At 52.4% G+C, this 19,334-nt stretch overlaps 5 protein-coding genes across 7 annotated transcripts in view; 3 read left to right on the forward strand and 2 right to left on the reverse strand.

Moving 5' to 3' along the window:
• LOC126569385 (cation-independent mannose-6-phosphate receptor) overlaps positions 1 to 12,262 on the forward strand; it is a 49,438-nt gene extending 37,176 nt beyond the window's left edge. For all 3 annotated transcript variants that reach the window (XM_050226450.1, XM_050226432.1, XM_050226440.1), the window contains 3 exons: positions 11,255 to 11,480; positions 11,560 to 11,744; positions 11,801 to 12,262. In XM_050226450.1, coding sequence (XP_050082407.1) covers positions 11,255 to 11,480; positions 11,560 to 11,744; positions 11,801 to 11,881 — 492 coding nt within the window. In that variant the 3' untranslated portion in view covers positions 11,882 to 12,262. The remainder of the gene's footprint in view (positions 1 to 11,254; positions 11,481 to 11,559; positions 11,745 to 11,800) is intronic.
• Positions 8,628 to 9,396, forward strand: LOC126569421 (uncharacterized). The gene has a single exon (XM_050226502.1). It carries the CDS (start codon positions 8,789 to 8,791, stop codon positions 9,089 to 9,091), a length of 303 nt encoding a protein of 100 aa, XP_050082459.1. The 5' UTR covers positions 8,628 to 8,788; the 3' UTR covers positions 9,092 to 9,396.
• Positions 12,263 to 12,312: 50 nt separating the features above from the next.
• On the forward strand, positions 12,313 to 13,632 carry LOC126569409 (uncharacterized). The gene has a single exon (XM_050226475.1). The coding sequence runs from the start codon at positions 12,692 to 12,694 to the stop codon at positions 13,571 to 13,573; it is 882 nt and encodes a 293-aa protein (XP_050082432.1). The 5' UTR covers positions 12,313 to 12,691; the 3' UTR covers positions 13,574 to 13,632.
• Positions 13,633 to 14,677: 1,045 nt separating this feature from the next.
• Positions 14,678 to 17,098, reverse strand: LOC126581078 (V-type proton ATPase subunit d). The gene is made up of 3 exons (XM_050244515.1): positions 16,710 to 17,098; positions 15,594 to 16,102; positions 14,678 to 15,497 (listed from the first exon to the last, which is right to left on the reverse strand). Exons 1-3 carry the CDS (start codon positions 16,828 to 16,830, stop codon positions 15,081 to 15,083), a joined length of 1,047 nt encoding a protein of 348 aa, XP_050100472.1. The 5' UTR covers positions 16,831 to 17,098; the 3' UTR covers positions 14,678 to 15,080.
• A 417-nt stretch (positions 17,099 to 17,515) lies between these two features.
• Positions 17,516 to 18,351, reverse strand: LOC126580628 (mitochondrial transcription rescue factor 1). Its single transcript, XM_050243922.1, has one exon. It carries the CDS (start codon positions 18,323 to 18,325, stop codon positions 17,675 to 17,677), a length of 651 nt encoding a protein of 216 aa, XP_050099879.1. The 5' UTR covers positions 18,326 to 18,351; the 3' UTR covers positions 17,516 to 17,674.
• Positions 18,352 to 19,334: the final 983 nt, after the last annotated feature.

A 19,334-nucleotide genomic window follows, 5' to 3' on the forward strand; every position in this document is an offset into this window, starting at 1 on the left:
TCTACTGCCAATCCGACTCAGATCGTCCTTCAGCTCTAGGAAGCACGAGAACGCTAGTAAGGCTTTTGATTTCTTTTAAAAAATAGTTTAGAGGCCTTTTATGTGTCCGTGCTGCATAATCTATTCCTTGGCGGTCACTCCTGACACACATCCAACTCACGACACGATTTGAACGCCTTTTAATGCTGTTTTGTCTGTCAGCCGATTATTTAAATACAGTGGATTTCCCCAAAGCGCGTTTCACCCCAAAAACCAACGTTTTTAAAGATGATTTGAACTTTCTAACACCCTTTTTGCCTGGTAGCCTCGTGGAGATTTCATGAAAATTGTTGATACGTTTCGGTTCAACAAATCTTTAAAACTCGTTTTTATTTTTTGGAAAAATCGTAAAAGGCACCACTTTTTCAACTGCAAAAATCTGCCAAAAATCGAAAACATGTGAATATGAAACAAAACCGCTTCGGGGCTACCTGGATAAACTTGTAATCTTTCAAACGAGTATCGGTTTGTATATTTCTGATCACCCATCACGCAGCAACGATGGGCACCGTAGAAAGTACCTTTTCCCAGACGCACCTTCATAAAGTTGATGCCCTGGATGAAGTTGTCAATGAATCTCTTTCAAAATTGCACCAAATATTCTTCAAATGTTGCAGTTTAATATGCCACTCAATTAAATTAAATTGAATGGCTGAATCGCAGCAAATCGTGAAAAACGGGAATTTTTTTTTTTTTGACCAGAAACTACCGAAGTCAGAAATCTGATGTCGATTTCGCTCAGTTTCGTGTGCAGCATCGGCCATCGTCTGCATCGAGCATTGTTTTTATTTCACGTTAGTTTTACTCTACGCTACGGCCCTTTTAGCGGGCGAATTGGTATCTTTTTTTTTTTTTATAAACAAATTATCTTCTTCTTCAAATCCGAAACACGACATTAAGCTTTCGTTTTTTTTTTTTCTGTAGAAATGTTTCTGTTGCTACTACCGAGCATGTTAAAAAAAAAAAAAAAAAAAAAGGGTAAAAAGGTGTGTAGAAGAAGAGACACCAGACCGAGCGCCCCCCCCCCCCCCCCCCGCAAATCCAATCCAAGTCAAAACAAAGCCAGTTTATCGGGGGCCCGGGGAGTGGGATGAATTTTCAGGGGGGGGGGGGGGTGAGGGTGGGGGGGGGCTGATGGGATTTCGCGATCCGCTGGAGGGTGGTGTCGAGATAGTGAGTGTTCGTGTTTTTTTTTCTGTTTTGTGTTTTTTTTTGTTGGAACCGTGGTGTTGGCGTTTGACAGTTGAAGTATGATTTATTGGAACATAACGACCGTTGGCGATGACTTTTGTGGGGGGGGGGGGGGGGGGTGTTGGTGGGTCTGTGTGACCACAAAGGGTCCTCGCTGGGCCATTTAGCTATAAAACTGGGCGACCAGTGCGGTGTCCGGGGCACTACTTCTTGACTCGACGCGGAGACAAAGAACTTGACCGTAACGTAAAAAAAAAAAAAACGAGCGGAAGGTGCGATAAACTCCTGGTGATAAAGAGACAGACAGACCGGCCGACCGAGAGAGCGAGCGAAAATCCGGTGCAATCCCTGCGAGTGAGTGTGTGCGTACTTGTGGTGTTCCCAGTTGTGCCAAGTCCTGGCTGGCTCCTGGAGTTGGTCTGCGAGGTCTGCGGTGTGTGTGTGTGTGTGAGTGATGGCCACCAAATGGGGCTCGGGGTTGCACGTGGTACTGCTGCTGCGGCTGCTGCTGCTGGTGGTGGGTTTAGGGGCGGCCAGTTGGCAACCACCGCACCGATTTCCGGTGGAGGCGGGCGTTAACCCGTACCCACTGGACAACGCGCTCTGTCCGGTGCCGGGCTGTGCCACCCAGGAGCAGATCGAAACACTGTGGGGCATCGTCGATCCGAGCTACTTCCTCCAGTGTCGCCCCCAACCGGACGGTACCTGGCAGCTGGAGGTGATGCCGTGCGCCCCCGCCACCTGGTTCCACTTCCGGATCCAGGTGTGCGTCGAACCGGACCTGTGGGAAGCTTGCGATGGTACCGAGGGTGATGGTGATGGTGGTACCACGACGCTCGCACCACCGGAAACACCGGCACCACCGGAAACACCGGCACCACCGGTGACGACGGGCAATCCGGACGATGTGGGGGATCCGTGCGGTGGTCCGCGCTGTAACACGTACGAGGAAATCAACACCCTGTGGGTGCACCCCCGGTCCGACCACTTCTATCAATGCCGCCCGATGCCAACGGGGCGCTGGGAAGCGCAGGAGATGCCGTGCGCCCCCGGTACCCTCTTCAGCTTCCCGGGGCAGGTGTGCGTGCACGCCTGGGACTGGAGCAACGTTTGCCCGGACGATGGTCCCGATGGGGGTCCCACCCTACCCCCGATCAACCCCCCCGATACACCGGTACCACCACCACCACCAACACCCGCTCCACCACCACCCGTGACCGGTGAGCCACCCCAGTTCATCCCCGACTGTCTAGTGCCGAACTGTGGTGTCCTGCAGGACGACGTGATCCGCTTTCCGACGCGCGACGGCCCTCAACTGTTCTACCGCTGCGAGCTAGTCCTCGGTGCCGTCTGGATGCCGATCCGGGACTCGTGCCCACCCGGCCAGTACTTCTACTTCCCCGTCCAGGGCTGTGTGGCCCCGGTTGACTGGATCGATCTGTGTGCCCTCGTCCCGGACGATGTGACGACGACGCAGATCGCAACGGAAGTACCACCGGTCACGGAGCAACCACCACCGTGGCCCATCCCGGTGATCTGTGGATCGCCCCGCTGTACGTCCGATGCGGAGCGGGCCCTCCTGTGGCCGAGTACGGTCGCTGACCTCTACTATCGGTGCGCCTGGAACCAGCTGATGGCCCAGTGGGTACCACGACCGGAGCGGTGCAGTGATTTCTTCTTCTTCGACTTCCTGCGCCAACAGTGCGTCTTTCCCACCGACTGGGTGGACATTTGTCCGATCTACCCGACCCTCCCACCGGTCAATCCACCGTGCCCGGACTGCTGCCCCACCTGTCCACCGGGGACGACGGAAACACCCGGTGATCCGGGTGCCGAGCTACCGCTGCCAATTATCTGTGGTGCGCCACGGTGCGGGACGGTGCTGGAGCGTGGCTTCCGGTGGCCGGCCAACGATGCGAACGAGTACTACGTGTGCGTCGATACGGGGGCCGGTTGGATGCAGGCCACCTTGCAACCGTGCCCGGCCGGGCTCCTGTTTAACACGCTCGACCAGGACTGCGTGACCGTCGAGCGGTACGATCCGGACTTTTGTCCGGTGTTTCCACCACCACCGGCCCCGGCCCCGGCACCGGCACCGGCCCCGGCACCGGCACCGGCACCTGGGACCGTCTGCATCGAGGGTTTCGATCCGACGCCCGCCCTCCCGATCGTGTGCGATCAGCCACGGTGCGGGACGGCGGAAACGGGGGCCATCCTTTGGCCGGCCTTTGACCCGGCCAGTTACTTCGTGTGCCCGGACCGCGGGGTCACCGCGGGGAACGGTGCGGTCCTGACGCAGTGCCCCACCGGGCAAACGTTTCACTTCTTTTCCCAGTGTTGCCGGGTGCCGACGGCCGGCGATGAGCCGCCGTCCGTTTGTCCCGTGTACCCGGCACCACCGACCCCGGTCCCCCCGGTCCCACCCGTACCGGGTGCGTGCAGTGGGGACTTCGATCCGACACCGCTCGTACCGGTGACGTGCGATAGTCCCCGGTGTGCCAGCGCCCTGGAGCGTTCCGTACTGTGGCCGTCGGCGGAGGCGAACCGGTACTACCTGTGCTACCAGCAGCTGCCGGATGTGTACGAACCGGTGCAGCAGGTGTGCCCGGGCGGGCAGAGCTTCGATTTTGTGCAGCAGTGCTGCATCGCTGGTGTTCCGCCGGTGGACGCGTGCAGTCTGTTCCGGGTGCCGATCCCGGCCGAGGCCAGCCTGCCGTTGCCGATTGTGTGTGGGGCACCGCGGTGTGGCACGGAACGGGAGCGGAACTTTTTCTGGCCCGACACCGACCGGATGCTGCTGTACGCGTGCCAGCCGGCCGGTGGTGGCGAGGAGCGTACGTACGAACCGCTCCTGTACACCTGCCCCGTCGGCCAGGCGTTCCACGTGTGGCGGCAGGAGTGTGTGCCGGACGGTGACTGGATCAATCTGTGCCCGGTGTTTAATGGGCTCCGGGGTGGTGGTGGTGGTGATGGGAATCACCGGGAGCCGGCCACTGGACCAATCCTGACGCCCCCCACAATCGGTTGAGCCGGGTTCCCTGGACTGGACTGGATGACTGAAAAAGCCTTAACAGCACCCCCCACCCCCCTTTCATCCCTAATCGATCACCCAAAAACAAACTTTTGTAGATTGTAGATAGATAAGGCAGAGAGAGCGAAAGAGCGAGAGAGAGAGAGAGCCTGTATGTGTTTGTGTGCGTCACGAACCACGTCACACCACCAGCACCTGCACCTGCACCTGCACCTGCATCCCCCCCCCCCCTGGAAGCTAGATAATGGCAAATACATGTACACATTGGTAGAGAAGCTCGTGAGACCCGCGTATCACTGCGCTTTTTTTTTTTGTTGTTGTTTTTTTTTTTTTACTTCCTTCCACGCTATCACCGCTCTTATCGTCATCTCATCAGCCTGTGCGCCGGTGGGGCTGGCGGTGGAGGGAAACACCGTAACACCCAGGAAGCGCCACAGGTGGGGCCCAAGGGCTGATGACTGTCCAAATGACAACCAGCCCGTCAACAAATGGGCCGCGTCGATGATTCGCGTCAGGAAACCGGAGCGGGGGGGGGGGGGGGGGGGGGGGGGGGGGGGGGGGGGGGGGGGGGGGGGGGGGGGGGGGGGGGGGGGGGGGGGGGGGGGGGGCGACTCATAGTCATAGTCACACAATTGATGCATCCAGCGCAACGCCTACCCCCCATTGCGACTGCTGGCTGGCTGGCAGCAGCAGCAGCAGCAGCAGCAGATGAACTGCGCAGGGTGTAACAAATGAGAATTAACATGCTTTATCGAAGTATGATGACATTTTTTTTTTTTTTTGTAGGTTTTCTACATGTTTTTCAAAACATTTCAATTGGCTCTAGATTTCATTGTTTATCGAAAGCAAACAAAAGCGGTGGACTGTTGTCGGCCTGCTTTCACAATTATTTTCTCCAAGCGGTTACGAATACGGGAAAACTACGGGACCACAAATCTTTCGACCCGAAGATGCATTTTCTCCTCCAACGGTGTTTGAGAGTCCGTTTAAACGTATGGCTGGGGCCTCCATCTTGCTGAAACTCGACATTTTCTGGTGTGTCAAAGTTTGCGTTAATCCATGCTAAAATGTGTTTCATTTAAAAAAAAAAAAAAAAAAAAAAACAGTATTCATGTTAACACATGTGATTTTATTAAAACTGGAAGCATTTTTAAAACCATTTGAAACAGCTGCTTCAAATAGCAAAATTGTTCTCTGAAACATCTTTAGTATTTAGGGGCGATATGAGCCCCTTTTTTCGTGCAGAAATTCCTTTGCTGGATCAATCGTGACAAGATTCTCCTCAGAGAACACGACAATCCGTTTCTTCGTCTTCGAAACTGACAACAAATGCATCGATCGCTCACATCAAAAATGATTTATCCTTCCAGCTATTAAATTAAAGCGCTTCACGCTAGCGCTAGAAGTTGCTGTGGAGGTCATATTTGGCCAACCGATGCATGGAGGATCTTGAGATATTCCTCTCTATTGCAAGCTTTCCTATGGATCGCACTGGATGTCGCTTAACTTTTACTCTCGCCGATCTTAACACTTTTTCAGTGCGCTCAGATCGTTGCCAAACGCTTCCGTTTTTCTTTGACCTTGGTCCTTTATGAATAGAACGTTTAAGTCCTGTAAGCAATGCCAAGATTCCATCCGAGAACCGCTACTATTTCTTTGTGGAGATTTTTCTTGCGCGCGAAGCAAACTCGCGACACCTCGACGCCTTTGAGAACCTTTTTTGTTCAGAGGAGACATCTATTGCACGACTATTTTGCATACATCATTTGATAGATGTGAGCCTCACGAATACACCAATACCCCCTGAATGCCATACTGGTGTTCCAAAACAGAGCAATGAAAGCATAGCATCAATTTTTTTTTATGGGTCACACTCTGTAACTGGCCATTGGGCTGATGCTGGGCGCTGCCCGTCTGTCTGCCTCAAAAGTTTACAACACTCAGGCCAGAAATAAGCTGGAAACAAATGGAGAACGGTGTTATTTTGTAGGCATTCTATCTAGCTAGCCATAAACATAAATAGCGATTAAATGATTGTGCCACGTTGCGTATGAATTAACGCACTTTTAGTGTTATGCGACACATCATTTGCTGCACAGTGGTGGAAGAAGTCTCATTCAGGCCATTTTTTTGCCCCCCATTTGTACATTACAGCTGGATTTTTAATCATTTTATCTTTGTTTCTTTAGTTTTTGTTCGATAATAGCCCAATATAATTGTATTGGACGACACCGCGCTGTTGTTTCGATACCAATTTATGATCTCCGTGCCGCAATGGCAAAGGTTGCCAAGTCGGGCCAGAACTTAGAAGGACCTTTGTGAGACTTACTAAAAGGTAGAAGGATCTTTTCCTGGCATTCTTCTATCCACAAACGACCGTTCATGGATCCTCCCGTGATGAAATCTTTCGTTTTCAAACCACAACTGCAGATCGCTTGCACCAATGAGCAGTTTACGGGCAACTTTAAGCTGCATAAATGAACTAAAACCTTTCTATTGTATTCCCTCTATAAAACAACGAGAGTTGTTGAGTATTACAGCAAATAGCTCAAAATTCTCACGGTCAATAAATACCAAGCCAAAACAAAAAAGCCGCCCACTCCTCTTCAATGCAAAAGAAGCACAAATGGCAAACGGCTATACCGAAGCAGACAAGAAAGCAGTCACAGTGGTGCGCCGAACTTGCCCCCCCTCCAAGACTCAATTCCCGGAATCGAGAGGCGCCAGGCGCCGATGGCTGAGCGGTCGATGGCGTCTCGCTGTACTGTAATGGTCTCGATCGACGTTTAATTGTTTGGGGAATTCCCTCATCATGTGACCATGGCTCTACTAGACGGGAGCCCAGCAGCGCAGGTAGACTGCGAAAACGTAAACAAAGTCGTAAGCTAAAACAAAACAATCCACAACTACGCTGCGAATAGCGTACCAAAGCAGAAGGCACGGTCAATGGTGCGCCGCACTTGCCCCCCCCCCCCCTGAAATTCCCGGAATCGATCTGGGTCGGAGACGACTCGGGGGGCTCGGAATCGAGCTCCGTTTTTTGCAGGCGTGGAATCGGAGTGGAATTCGTGGGTGCGATTCCGGTGCGCCCATCACTATATCCAGCATTGTCCAAGGACTGGTGATTGGTGTATCTTAGCCTTGAGTTGGCCAGGAAAACACCAAGTGTACTTAGGGGATGGGGTGGGGGGGGGGGGGGGACTAAGGTTAATTCGAGTGTAAAAAATGGTTCGTTTCTGTCGATGTTTTCTGGTAAAACCTTTCAACTTACATTTTTCACGTGAATGCCATATAAAAATACAACATTTCAAAAACTTTTGTTTGCAATGTGGAGAAGCTGGATCCAAAATTCCATCCACGGCATCAAATTTAGCGGAAGACGTGTCCTGGAAAATGTACGTTTTTTAACGGTGCCCATCGTAGCCGCCTGATGGTTCAACTGAAATCATACAAATCAGTATTTGTTCGGGTGCTGTTCACGATTACCACGAGTGTTACAGAATAATTTTATCACAGAAAGTATCAACGTTTTCAGTGACTCTTCGACGGGACTAGCTGGAAAGTAATGTTTGGATAATATGTTAAAAAAAAATCCAAAAGGTGTGCGGTCCAGTCATTTTTACGGTACGATGGCCGTCGCCGACAGTGAAAACGAAAAGGTTTGAGAAACGCGCTTCAAAGTAGCGTGCGCTGTTTGTTTTTTCCCCGACAAATCCATATCTCTGTCAGTTTTCCTTTGATTCATCCAAATTTTACGCCCAGCCTGCTCAAGAGGATCAGCGTTAACGGGGGAAAAAAAATGTAGAAATAAAAGGTATGTGTCACAGAAAACAACAAAACAAAAAATTAAATACCTTACAGTTATGATTGCAGCAAAACTTTCCACCAGTTCCAAGTTGCTGCTGTCGTTGTTCTCGGCGGAAATTCGCGGTAAAAATGCCTACCAAAGATGCAGCTGCTGCGGTGCATGTTGTTTTTTTTTTTTTTTTGTGTAGAGTCACCACAAGTCCCCCCCCCCCCAAAATGAAGGGTTTCTTTACTGGGAACGTTGCTATCGTATCGGCTTTGGTCCACAAAGCAGGGTCCACAATAGTTCCGTTCGCACCCCAGGACAATGTAGGACAATGATGCATGCGTCTGCCGATGGCCGATGACAGGGCACGGGCGACCGCGAGTCGCGAATCTTCCAGCGCATGCTAACTGCTGTCCGGTAGGAGTGATAGATTGGCTCTCAGATCGATCCACTCGTTGCGCTCGTTCTGGGCACCATGTTCACCGGCTCGTCACCTGTCAGCCACGAACATGGTGCCCCAGATATAAATATATATATAAAACACACATCACTGGGGCGTCCCCCTGTCTCCAGTCTGTCAAAGCGCGATATAAAGCGCGCACCGACCACCGGTCCACCGGTTCGTAACGGAGCACGCACCGATAAGCTCTCGATCCTTGGCCGCCTCGATCCCCGTTCTCTTTCTCGCCCAAGCGCCATTCGTCGTCGTCGTCGTCGTCGCCGTGTGCCGGAAAATGGCTCGCTCTTTTCCTCTGTTGCTGGTGCAGCTGCTGCTGGTGGTGTCGCCGGTGGCACTGTGGACCCTGGCTGCCGGCTGGACCGTACGCCCGATGAACGTCAACTGTCCGGTGCCGAGCTGTGTCACCCAGCAGGACCTCAACACGCTGTGGGCCGCACCGGACGCGACGCAGTTCGTGCGATGCCGCCCGGCCCCGACCGGCTACTGGATGACGGAGCAGAAGACGTGCGCCCCCGGCACCCTGTTCCAGTTCTCCCGGCAGGCCTGCGTTACCGCGACCGACTGGAGCTCGTGCTGACGACCTGCGGTTCCCTTTTTTGTGTTTGTGTTTGTTTTTGCTCGCTGGAATTTTGCAATAGAAAATAAAGCATAAAAAGCTGCTGGCTGGCGGCGTGTATTGCGCGCTCCCACTCGCTCACAACACGACCCCGAGAGAGAGAGAGAGAGAGAGCGAGAGAGAGTTGCACGCTTCACGCGCACAGAGGCATGGGCAGTGACACAAAGTGTTGTTGATTGTTTGTTGATTGGGGCGCTTGGTTTATTGGAACAACGGCAGCGACGCAACGTGCAGCGCAAAGCCACAGTCCGTGCGCAGTCCTCCTTCAGTTCAGTGTCGGCCGGCTAAGGGGTGCACACACCGGTTCCCACTCCCAGCTGTCCCAGTCGACGCACTCGAGCTGGGACGGGTGGAACGCCTGGTCCTGGCAGGTGCGCAGCTCGGCCGCCTCGTTCAACCGGGTGCACTCCCAGTAGCGCGTCGGATCGAAGTTGTGGCGCCAGAACCGCTGGTCGATCTCCTCCTTCGTCTTGCAGCCCGGCTCACCGTTCGTGTTGTCCCGGACGCACCGGCCACCGTGCGTGACCCCCGCCAGCAGGGCCACCACCAGTGCGGGTAGTAGTAGTAGTAGTAGTGTGTCTGTCCGGACGAGGGATGCGCAGCAAAAAAAAAAAAAAAAAAAAACAGGCAACAACCCTTAGAACCCGGCCTGGCAAAAAAAAAAAAAAAAAAAAAAAGGACACCCCCCCCGTGGGTCACGAAGAATCCTTACCTTTCATCTTGACCACGTACCCACGGGAGCGCAGAGAATGTGTTGTGTGCGGTCCGGCCGGGATAGAAGTTTTATACCCCTTAGCACCCCAAACAGGGGACAGAGCGGGGGGGGTCCCCTCTCAGTTGCGCTTCACTAATGGAACGGCGTGTTCCACTGGGTTATCTAATGGAGTGGCGCACGCAGCAGCACGGTTCCCCCGGTATCGATTGTGATACGATCTTCCTTGCTTTCTTTCGCTCGATTTGCCCCCTTTTTTTTTTGTTTTTTGGTTGTTGTTCTAGATGTCATCGATGGGGTGGGGGGGAACGGGGGGACCGATATGGCGGAACATCCCCCTTTACACGGCGGCGGTGGTGGGTGGTGCAGAAGAAGAAGAAGAAGAAGAAGAAGAAGAAGAGAGACGGGCCATTAGCGCGGAGCATGATGCAGATGAGCTGCTGCAAGGGCCCATTAGTGTTGAGACATGGCGCTGCTTCCCTCTCCTCCCCGGAAGTGCCAACTGGGGGGGGGGGGGCCGCGGGTGTGTTGTTGGCGTGCTCTGCGCAGCGCACGCCGATAACCGGCTGTTAAAAGCAGGATCCTACATTCCTTTTCTCTCTCTCTCTCTCTCTCTCTCTCTCTCTCTCTCTCTCTCTCTGTCTTACATACAGGGTGAGGCAAAAAAACTGCAACACAGTTTAAAAAAACGCCATTACTTTTTCATTTTTGTTTGAATTTTTTTGAGTAAAACCAAAAAATGTCGGGAATTTCATAAACTTTTAGAATCAGTTTAGTTTTTTACGGTAGGTTACTTTTTGGATGAATTATGGTCTTGAGATCGTAGAAGAAACCTTAGCCGCTTGGCAGAAAGTACTTCGATGAGAAACACGTTCGTTATACTGGAGATTGTAAACCAAAAAAAATACAAAAAACGAAATGATGGTGTTTAATTGCCAGAGAACTCTGTAAAGCAACAGCGAGACATGAGATGGGCGTAAAAAAGAACGTTTCACACTTCATTTCGATGTCTCATTGGCTTTCAATATCTATGGACATAAAATGCGTAGGACTTCTCTGTTTATGGCATTTTGAAGAACAAGGTTAGACCTAAAAAATGACATAGTTTTAAACAGATTATGCAAACGCGTCTCCTAGAATGAGCCAAACATCCCACAAAGCTCCCTGCGAGCAACGAGCGATGGTTTCTTCTACGGTTTCAAGACCATAATTAATGCAAAAAGTAACCTGCCGGTAAAAACTGAACTGATTCTAAAAGAGTATGAAATTCCCGGCATTTTTTGGTTTCACTCAAATAAAATCCAAACCAAACTGAAAAAGATATGGCATTTTAAGTGTGTTGCAGTTTCTTTTTGCCTCACCCTGTACAATCGAACAATCTCACGTTCTCTCTCGCTTTTTTTTTTTTGTAGGATTCCGAGTGTCAGGTAAGCTGGCGGGTGCAAACCAAGGCGGTATGTGGGCTGGTAGGACGGGAGGCTCCAACGATCAACGAGGAGGTGACGGTGGAACCCCTCCTACCACCTGACCAGAGCCCGGACACTGGCACCACAGTGCAGCATCCAACGGTGACTCCAACACCAGCAGCGGCAGCCCACCCTAGTGGCGAGGGGGGTGCTGCTGGTGGCCACGCACTCGGTAAGCCTTGTGGCCATCGCTTCCGATCCGGCTACTAATTCACAGTGCCCGCCCCCCCCCCCCCCCTCTCCCTTTCCAGGTATCGTGCTGATCTCGCTGGGTGTGTGCCTGGTGGTGGTGTCCGCGGTCCACACGTATCTGGTGTGGCGCAAACCGGAGTACCGTCGCCGGTCCGGACCGGCGCTGGTCGCATTCCTGACGTGTCGCCACCTCCGGGGCCAGTCTGAGCGGAACCACGAGTACCGGGGCACTGCTTACACGCGGGTAAGTGTGACGCTCGGCGATCGTGACCACCGTTTATTAACCCACGTACGTTGCAGGTTGATAACAACGAGGTATCGAGCCTGCTGCTGAACGCAGCCGACGTTTCCAACGACACCGATGATGATATGCTGATTTGAAACAACAAAAACAACCTAGTCCGTGTGTACTTAGTGCTTAGTTACTTAAGCCGTATAGTGAAGTTCCTTAAAGCCCGCGTACCAAAAAAGAATGGCCCCAATCGTTCTGAGCAGCAGTAGGAGGAGCAGTAGGAGAAGCGACAAACGAGAGGGCAGACCGTCGTTAATAGTTGTGATCACTGGATGCTGCTGGATGAGTACGGCCAGAAGTTAGTCAGAGGAGAGAAAACAAAAACCAGATGAGGTGAGAAGCAGAAAAAGGATACACACGCTCGAGGGCATGGAAAAAAAACAGTCCATCCATTCGTCCCGCGTAAAGTGTTGTGTGCGGATTTGGGTTGTGTCTTTGTTTTAGTCAATAAAATGCATCTTAATAATGGACGGCGTGGCGCAATGAAGAGCGTTCCCGCTGAGAGAGGGGATGCGATAGACGACGACGACGACAATAACAGGGAAAGAATTACGATAGGTTCCGGTTGATAACTAGGTGTTGGTGGTGACTGAGCATGATAGCACGCCGTGGCTATCGTGGGATCGATAGCAGAAGGCTTCCTCCCTTCATCCTCCCTATCAAGGGCGGTGTCCCGTAAACCTATAAAGATATGGCGGTCAAGGTGTGATAATACACATGCGCTCTACATTGGCCGGAACGTACCAACGGCGGGGCTGCTACGATCGATCGAGCGGCTTTACGATAATTAGTTGCCCGCACCTGGACTGGTGGTACCCTAGTATGGCTCTAGTGGCTCGCTGAGTTTGCGAGCGAACGGTGTACTTTCGGAGCACAGTGAAAGCAATCGAAGCAACGAGATGAGCAAGGGAGAAAATCTTGATCGGCGGTCGGGCACCTGCCTCCTAGTCGGTGCGTTGTGCTTGCTGGTCCCGTGCCTGTCGGACGGTAGCTCGGTCACTGGTCACGCTGAGCGTGTGGACTGCGTGACACCGAGCTGCGTGACGGCGGTGGATCGGGCTACGCTGTGGCCGTTCGAGGATCCCAACTTTTACCTCCAGTGCATGCCCGGTGGGGGCGTATCGTGGGAGCTGGTAAAGGAACCGTGCCAGGGTCGCCGATTGTTCCATTACGCGCGACAGCAGTGCATCGTGCCGGCCAACTGGGAGTCGGCGTGTATGGATCAACCAACCGAGCCACTGCCGGTGACGCGCTGCCCGGTGGTGCAGTGTGGTACGCGGCAGGACGTGGAGCGGCTCTGGCCCGACCCGGATCCCGGCCGTTTCCTGCAGTGCATCCCACAGGCTACGGGTGGAATCGCCCCGGTTCAGCAAGATTGCCCCGTCGGGATGCTGTACAGCGATCGTGCCCAGGCCTGCATCGTGTCCAGCCACTGGTCGTTGGAGTGTACGTTCGATGAGCTTACGCCTGGCCCGACCGGTGGTGACACGGAGCAACCGACCACCACGCCGACGACGCCAACGACGCCAACAACCCCGACGACGCCAACAACCCCAACGACACCGGGCGAGTGGCAACTCTGCCAGCCACCGATTTGCGAGCGCGAAGACACCCGCCTGTATCCTTCCACCATCCGGTCATCGTTCTATCAGTGCGTTCCGCTGCCGAACGGCTTTTGGCAGGCCCAGCTGCGCCCGTGCGCCAGCGGTACACTGTTCCATTACGGTCTGCAGCTGTGCGTGTTCCCGGCCGATTGGGAGAACTTCTGTCCCGATCCGTGAGCAGCCGCGGTACACCAATTATAAATAAATGCAAAATTGTGCCGACACACACCCATCAACCCACGGACCTGCCCTGCTTCAATCGAATTTATGGACGATCTGAAATCGAGATCACCGCCGGATTCCGGATCACTCGCAGGCGAACATGCGCCGGGCTTTAAACATCCTTGAAAGAGCCCTTTCCACCCCGTTTCACGGGCCTCTAATTGTGGGGTTTTTACTGGCGATTAATGTTGTTTTCGTGCTCATCGCACTCGGTGGTGGTGGAGGAAGTTCACGATAAGATTAGGAGGCGCGGTTCCGGTGCGGTATTGTGCCGGGGCCAGCGAGATAAACCAGCACAATCGCGGAGCGGATGTGCTGGGGGGGGGGGGGGGGGGGACGGCTGGCAGGAGATGAGACAAAAACGGGAGGGAGGGAAAGAAGCATGTACGACCCCCCGCTTTGTTCCGAGATCGTGGTGCTTTCTCGGCGCAATATTTTTCAAAACGCGACTGAAACATTTCAATTATAAACCCTCAAATGTATGTATCAAAGAAAATCCTTGACTTTTTCAAATGAGTGCCAACCGCCGAGTGGAACACGACACGTGCTCACGAGCCCTCCCAACATTTCCAAGCCAGAACCACAAGAAACCATCTCCTCCGTGACGCGGCGCCACACAGAATCCCCCTGAAAGGAGAACAGAAGACAAGAAGCAGGTTTATGATTGAAGGGGAGGTAAAGGGATATAAAAGGGCATAAGAAGAGCAAACAGAACCAATCACCACCCACCGAGAGGTGTCATGACACCGCAGCGGTCACGTGATCGGATTCACACGGACTGGCACGGAGTCGCGATCACGCGAATGCTTTTCAACGAATGGCGCGCGCACGCCTTCTGTTTGGGGATAACTACAGTATGCTTTATTATTTGTTTTATGTTAATGCCAGCAGCATCGAAAATACATGCACACCTCAGCCGCTCCTTCGAACCTTGTTCGGTACAACAACTAGTACGGGCCGCGGGGAACCGGATGTCCCGCGTTTTTTAAACCCTCGGCGAACCACGGGACTCTGTACAGTTAATACCTGCCACACGCAGGTGCTGTGTGTGTGGGTGTGTGTGCCTGCGTGTGTAGGTCGAATGAAAAGATATAGATATTGCAAATACGTTACGTGGCCGGCCGTGGGGGTTTCCGGCGTAATTGAAGCTATACATTACAATCATCAACAAAAGGGTCTATCGAAACAAAACAGGGAAAGTTAAAAAAAAAAAACATACACCGCACCAGTGCTTGCCCTTGCCGCCTGCCAAGCCACCCCGCGGGGGGAAGAGTGTGCCGAAAGAGAGAGAGAGAGAGATGTGTGTGGAGTACACAGTACATAGATACAAACGGTACAGGAATAACGGAAAGGGAGCAAGGATGTTTATCGTTATAGACGTGTGCCGAGGCGGTGGCGACCGGCGACCGGCGACCGGCGAAAGGGGCAGGATATGGACAGGCACATCTAACGGGAAGGGTGCTTAAAAGATTGGAATGTAGTTGTCGATCTTGGCCCGGTGCTTCTGGGCGACGCACTCGGCGATCCAGACGATGTTGCGGCACTCCTGCTCCTTCAGCTTGAGGTAGGAGTAGAACACGCCGAAGTGGAACTGCTGCATGAAGCCGTACATGTTCAGCTTGACCTCGTGCTCGTAGAACTTGTCCTCCAGCGTCTTGTCGCCCGGATTGTTGCCGGATCCATCGAACAGGGCGGCATACTCGGCGTAGTACTCGGCGACCGCCTTCACCTGCTCGTAGTCGTCGGCGCGGGCCAGCGCCGCTAGACCGTCCGGGTTCATGCGGCCGCAGCGCGGGTACAGCTTCGCCCGATCGTCCTTCGACAGCTCCGTGCCGAACGAGTTGATCGTGATGATGATCGCACGCCGGTCAGCCTCGAACTGCAAGAGGACAGGCGAAAAAGGGCAAAACAATACATGCGGGTACATGCGTCGAACTCGCTCGGCTCGGTCTCGTTAAAACGCGAAACCACTTACGGCCAGGATCTCGCACATCACGTCGGCGGTGGTGCCACCGATCTTCTTGCAGAAATCGTAGAACGCCTCCAGGTACGCCTTGTACAGCGTGTTACGGATGATCTCGATGTTCATCTCGTCCAGATCCTGCTCGGAGATGCAGTCGACGAAGAAGGGTGCGAGCGGCGTATCGACCAGCACCGCGTTGTACAGCTCGGCCGGGGTCGCGGCCACGTGGATCGCCTCCATCTGCTCGAAGCTACCGAGCGGGTGACACTTGGGGATGAGCTCGGAGATCGGGCGCTGGTGCAGCGTGCCCGTGATCAGCAGGATGATGTTGTCGATCATGTAGCTGTAGGTGATGTAGTCGAGGAAGGTGGACAGCGGCTCGACGGCGTGGTTGCGCATGTGCTGGAACTCGATCACCAGCTTCTCGCGCAGCTTGTCGTCAATCACCGACACCGCCAGCGGTGACGGTTCGTTCGCCAGAAACTGACCATAATCCGTGCCCTGCAGATGCAGCTTCAGATCTGTGAGGATAAAGCAGCCCCGGCAGCGAGGCTCCATTAATTGAGGAGATTCGTGGCCCAGCCCAGCCCAGCCCAGCCCAGCCCGAAACTCTCTCGCCCTCTCCCCGGAGAGTTTTCATAATGGTAATTGGCTGTAGGAAATGTTGGAATCCTCCCACACCAGCGAATCAGCCTCCTATCCAGCCTAGAGCCATCGGTGGTTAACAATCCAAAACGGCAAGCGCCACGGTTCGCATGGAACCGACATAACGCGCTCAGTGAAAAGATCGGTCATATGACCCAGTGTGTGATGCAGCAAGGCCTGTCATGCGCTCAGTGGGAGGGCGGGGGGGGGGGGGGCGGTTGAGTAGTAGGATGAGAAGCTCTATCAGCCGACCATATTATCACACAGCTGCTACTGCTAGCACACGCACATGCACACATACACACTTTGGCGACAAAGCTAATGGGTAAAGGATTGAAACGCAGAAGGACACCGCCAAAAAGGCTGCTGCACGGACGATGACGACGATGAAACGACGGCGGCGGGGCTGATGGGTAATGATTACAGCAGGTATCCCGCTCCCTGACCCCTGGCCTCGCCTGTCCTGGCCAGGTAAATACGCACCTTCGAGTGTTTCGCACTGCACAAGGTTGAGGTAGTCGGCCTGCTTCAGGATACCGCACTTGAATCCGCGGCACAGCCCCTCCAAGTAGCCACCGTCAATGTTGAACATGTATCCAGGCATCGTCGAATCTGCGGCTCTTCCGTCTGATCGATGAAAAAAAACGACGATGGAACGATTGATTGACGCGGTCCTGCGGGGTGTGTGCGCACAGCGTCTCCTTTCTTTCAGTGAAGACGGGAAAACAGAACTTTTCTGAAACCAGCAGCACCAGCAACAGGGACCAACACTCCAGCCAAGCAGCAGCGAAATTACAATTTGTCCCGTGACGACGGTGGTGGACGACTTGCTTTTTCCTTCCTTTTTTTTCTTCTCAGTGCTCAGTGCATCATATGACCGCCTCGGCTTGTACGCGCAGACGTAGGGGGAGGGGGTACCCGTGACCACAGAGGCACAGTGGGAGGAGCAGCAGTGAATGCGTTTAAGTCACCGGATCGAACTACAAAAAGCTCCCCGGGGGCAATTATGCTGCTGTATTTTATGACGCGCCTCATTATTATTCATTGTTTCCGTGGAGTGAAACATAAATCATGCTTTAATATGGAAATTAAATTGATAAAGAAACTAGCGTTCATCGTATGAACTTCGTGAGCATCGTGTTTAAACCGGCACGAACCTGTCAGCATAACTTCAAATGTCCTTCAGCATAACTTTAAGTGTGCCGTTTTTTTTCGCAAACATTCGCCGAGAACTTCTCTAAATAACTTCATACATTTAAATATAGAAAGTTACTCGATGGCGATGGCTCGATGTTTGTACAGTTTATGATTTTATTTAAAACAAAAAAACACCGCATACACATCAGCAATCGCGCTCACACGATGTGGACACACGCTGTTAAACTCTACTGAAAATTTGTCCGGTTTGCCTCGGACAAAATCCATTTGTTGCGAGCACGCGAAGCACCTTATTTACTGTGGGATTCTGGATAGTTTTCTATGACCAGGGAATTCTGTCGGCGCAGGGTAACGACTAGATTTTCGGTGCGCGGTTCTACGGACAGTATTTCGACGCGGCACACGATCAAATAGTCCGGGTTGTTGGGACTCACACCCCGGATCACATCGATCTCGTCCTCCTGCTCCAACTGTGAGCTTTTCTTCAGCAGTTTCTTCCCGTTAACTCGTATCTTACTCTCGTAGAACAGTGCCTCCACTTTGTTACGCGCAATCCCTAGGCCGGCTTTCAGAAGCAAATCGGCACGCAGTGAATTGACCGTAACCTTCACCAGCCGGCTGTGCTTATCACCGATCAGATCGTCGTACGCCGTCGTCTCGTTCTCGGCCTCCTCAGCATCCTCTTCCTCGTCGACGATCGACGATTTCCTAGGCTGACCACGGCGACCACTGTTGGTGACCTTTTTGGTTGACTTGCCACACTGTGGTTGATGGTTGTATAACGAACCCGCTGCGTGAAGCGTAAGCGCCGGTGTAAAACCGATGTGATTGTTGAGGCGTCCATAGCCCCTCCGTTGGCTCTCGGTTAAGGGGCACTGAAAGGTCCTTTTCAGAATGTGAAACACATTCGAGGAGCGGAACGAACGCACCAGAAAGGACATCCTGAGCTCCTACGTTTGTTTATTTACTTTATTGTTTATGAATGAGTTTTCTCGTTTCTGCATGGGCGAGCATACACTATGCTTCATAATGATAGCCTCACCATGTTTTTTTTTTCGATTTCACGCTCGAATAAAGCTCCCCAAAAATAGTTAAAAATACTGTTAATGTTCCTTCTAATGTTAAAAGACGTATGCCGTTTGAATTTTGAAAAAATATTGAAAATTGTGGTTTTGGGAGCATATGAAGCAAAATTATGAAGCATATGTATGCTTTTGACTGTCGAGTGACTATACCACGCGGGCAAAATCATGCTGTAGAATAATTTTCCTAATTCTTCTCCTACGCTTTGTATGTAATTCTGCTGTAGCGCAACAACAGGCAGCCTGTTGTTAATTTAATAGTTTAATCCACACGCAAAAGCAAAGATTACCGCTGATAGCAAAAACAAAGTGCAACGCTTTTTTGTTCGTGTAGGATCTCGCAGTCCTTTCAGATCCTGCTAAGTTATTTTTTAAACATATATAATGACGGACAAGCCGTATGTTTAACCTGCTAAGTTTTGTAGATTGTTAGGGGTTCGAAAAAAGGCAAACGCTCCCTCAAACGCGCCGTGGATTTTTACGTGTGATCACTTCTATGCGTTTTGATGTGATACAAACCACGGTTTGAAAGAACCGCGCCTGTTTGGCGCCCCCAAAAGCGCGTTCGATGTGAAAGCGATTTCTAAATACTGGCCGTAAACCGTGCGTCCACTCCAAAATGTATTGCAATAGCCGAGTGAAGTCATCCCGAATGCTTTTGCTTCGAAACATGATTTAAAAATGTTGAGCACCCTCGGATATGCTAGGTTTCGATTCCAATAAGAAATGGGCTACGAAATAAACGTTTTGGGCATTTCCGTTTTACGTGTAATAAGTTATGTTTACATTTTTAATTGGGGGGGGACGGGGGAATTGAAGCAATTGTAGGTCAGCCTTGCCGGAAATTGTCAGCGCAGGTCTAATGCTA

The sequence above is a fragment of the Anopheles aquasalis genome, chromosome X, assembly GCF_943734665.1.
Source record: "Anopheles aquasalis chromosome X, idAnoAquaMG_Q_19, whole genome shotgun sequence".
Classification (NCBI taxonomy): domain Eukaryota; kingdom Metazoa; phylum Arthropoda; class Insecta; order Diptera; family Culicidae; genus Anopheles; species Anopheles aquasalis.

Excerpts from the sequence above, each read along its gene's own strand:
- LOC126569421 (XM_050226502.1), top strand. The coding sequence starts at position 8,789 with ATGGCTCGCTCTTTTCCTCTGTTGCTGGTGCAGCTGCTGCTGGTGGTG.
- LOC126569409 (XM_050226475.1), top strand. The coding sequence starts at position 12,692 with ATGAGCAAGGGAGAAAATCTTGATCGGCGGTCGGGCACCTGCCTCCTA.
- LOC126581078 (XM_050244515.1), bottom strand. The coding sequence starts at position 16,830 with ATGCCTGGATACATGTTCAACATTGACGGTGGCTACTTGGAGGGGCTG. Across the intron at positions 16,103-16,709 it reads GCAGTGCGAAACACTCGAAG|ATCTGAAGCTGCATCTGCAG; the intron begins GTGCGTATTTAC and ends TTATCCTCACAG. Across the intron at positions 15,498-15,593 it reads TGATGTGCGAGATCCTGGCC|TTCGAGGCTGACCGGCGTGC; the intron begins GTAAGTGGTTTC and ends GTCCTCTTGCAG.
- LOC126580628 (XM_050243922.1), bottom strand. The coding sequence starts at position 18,325 with ATGTCCTTTCTGGTGCGTTCGTTCCGCTCCTCGAATGTGTTTCACATT.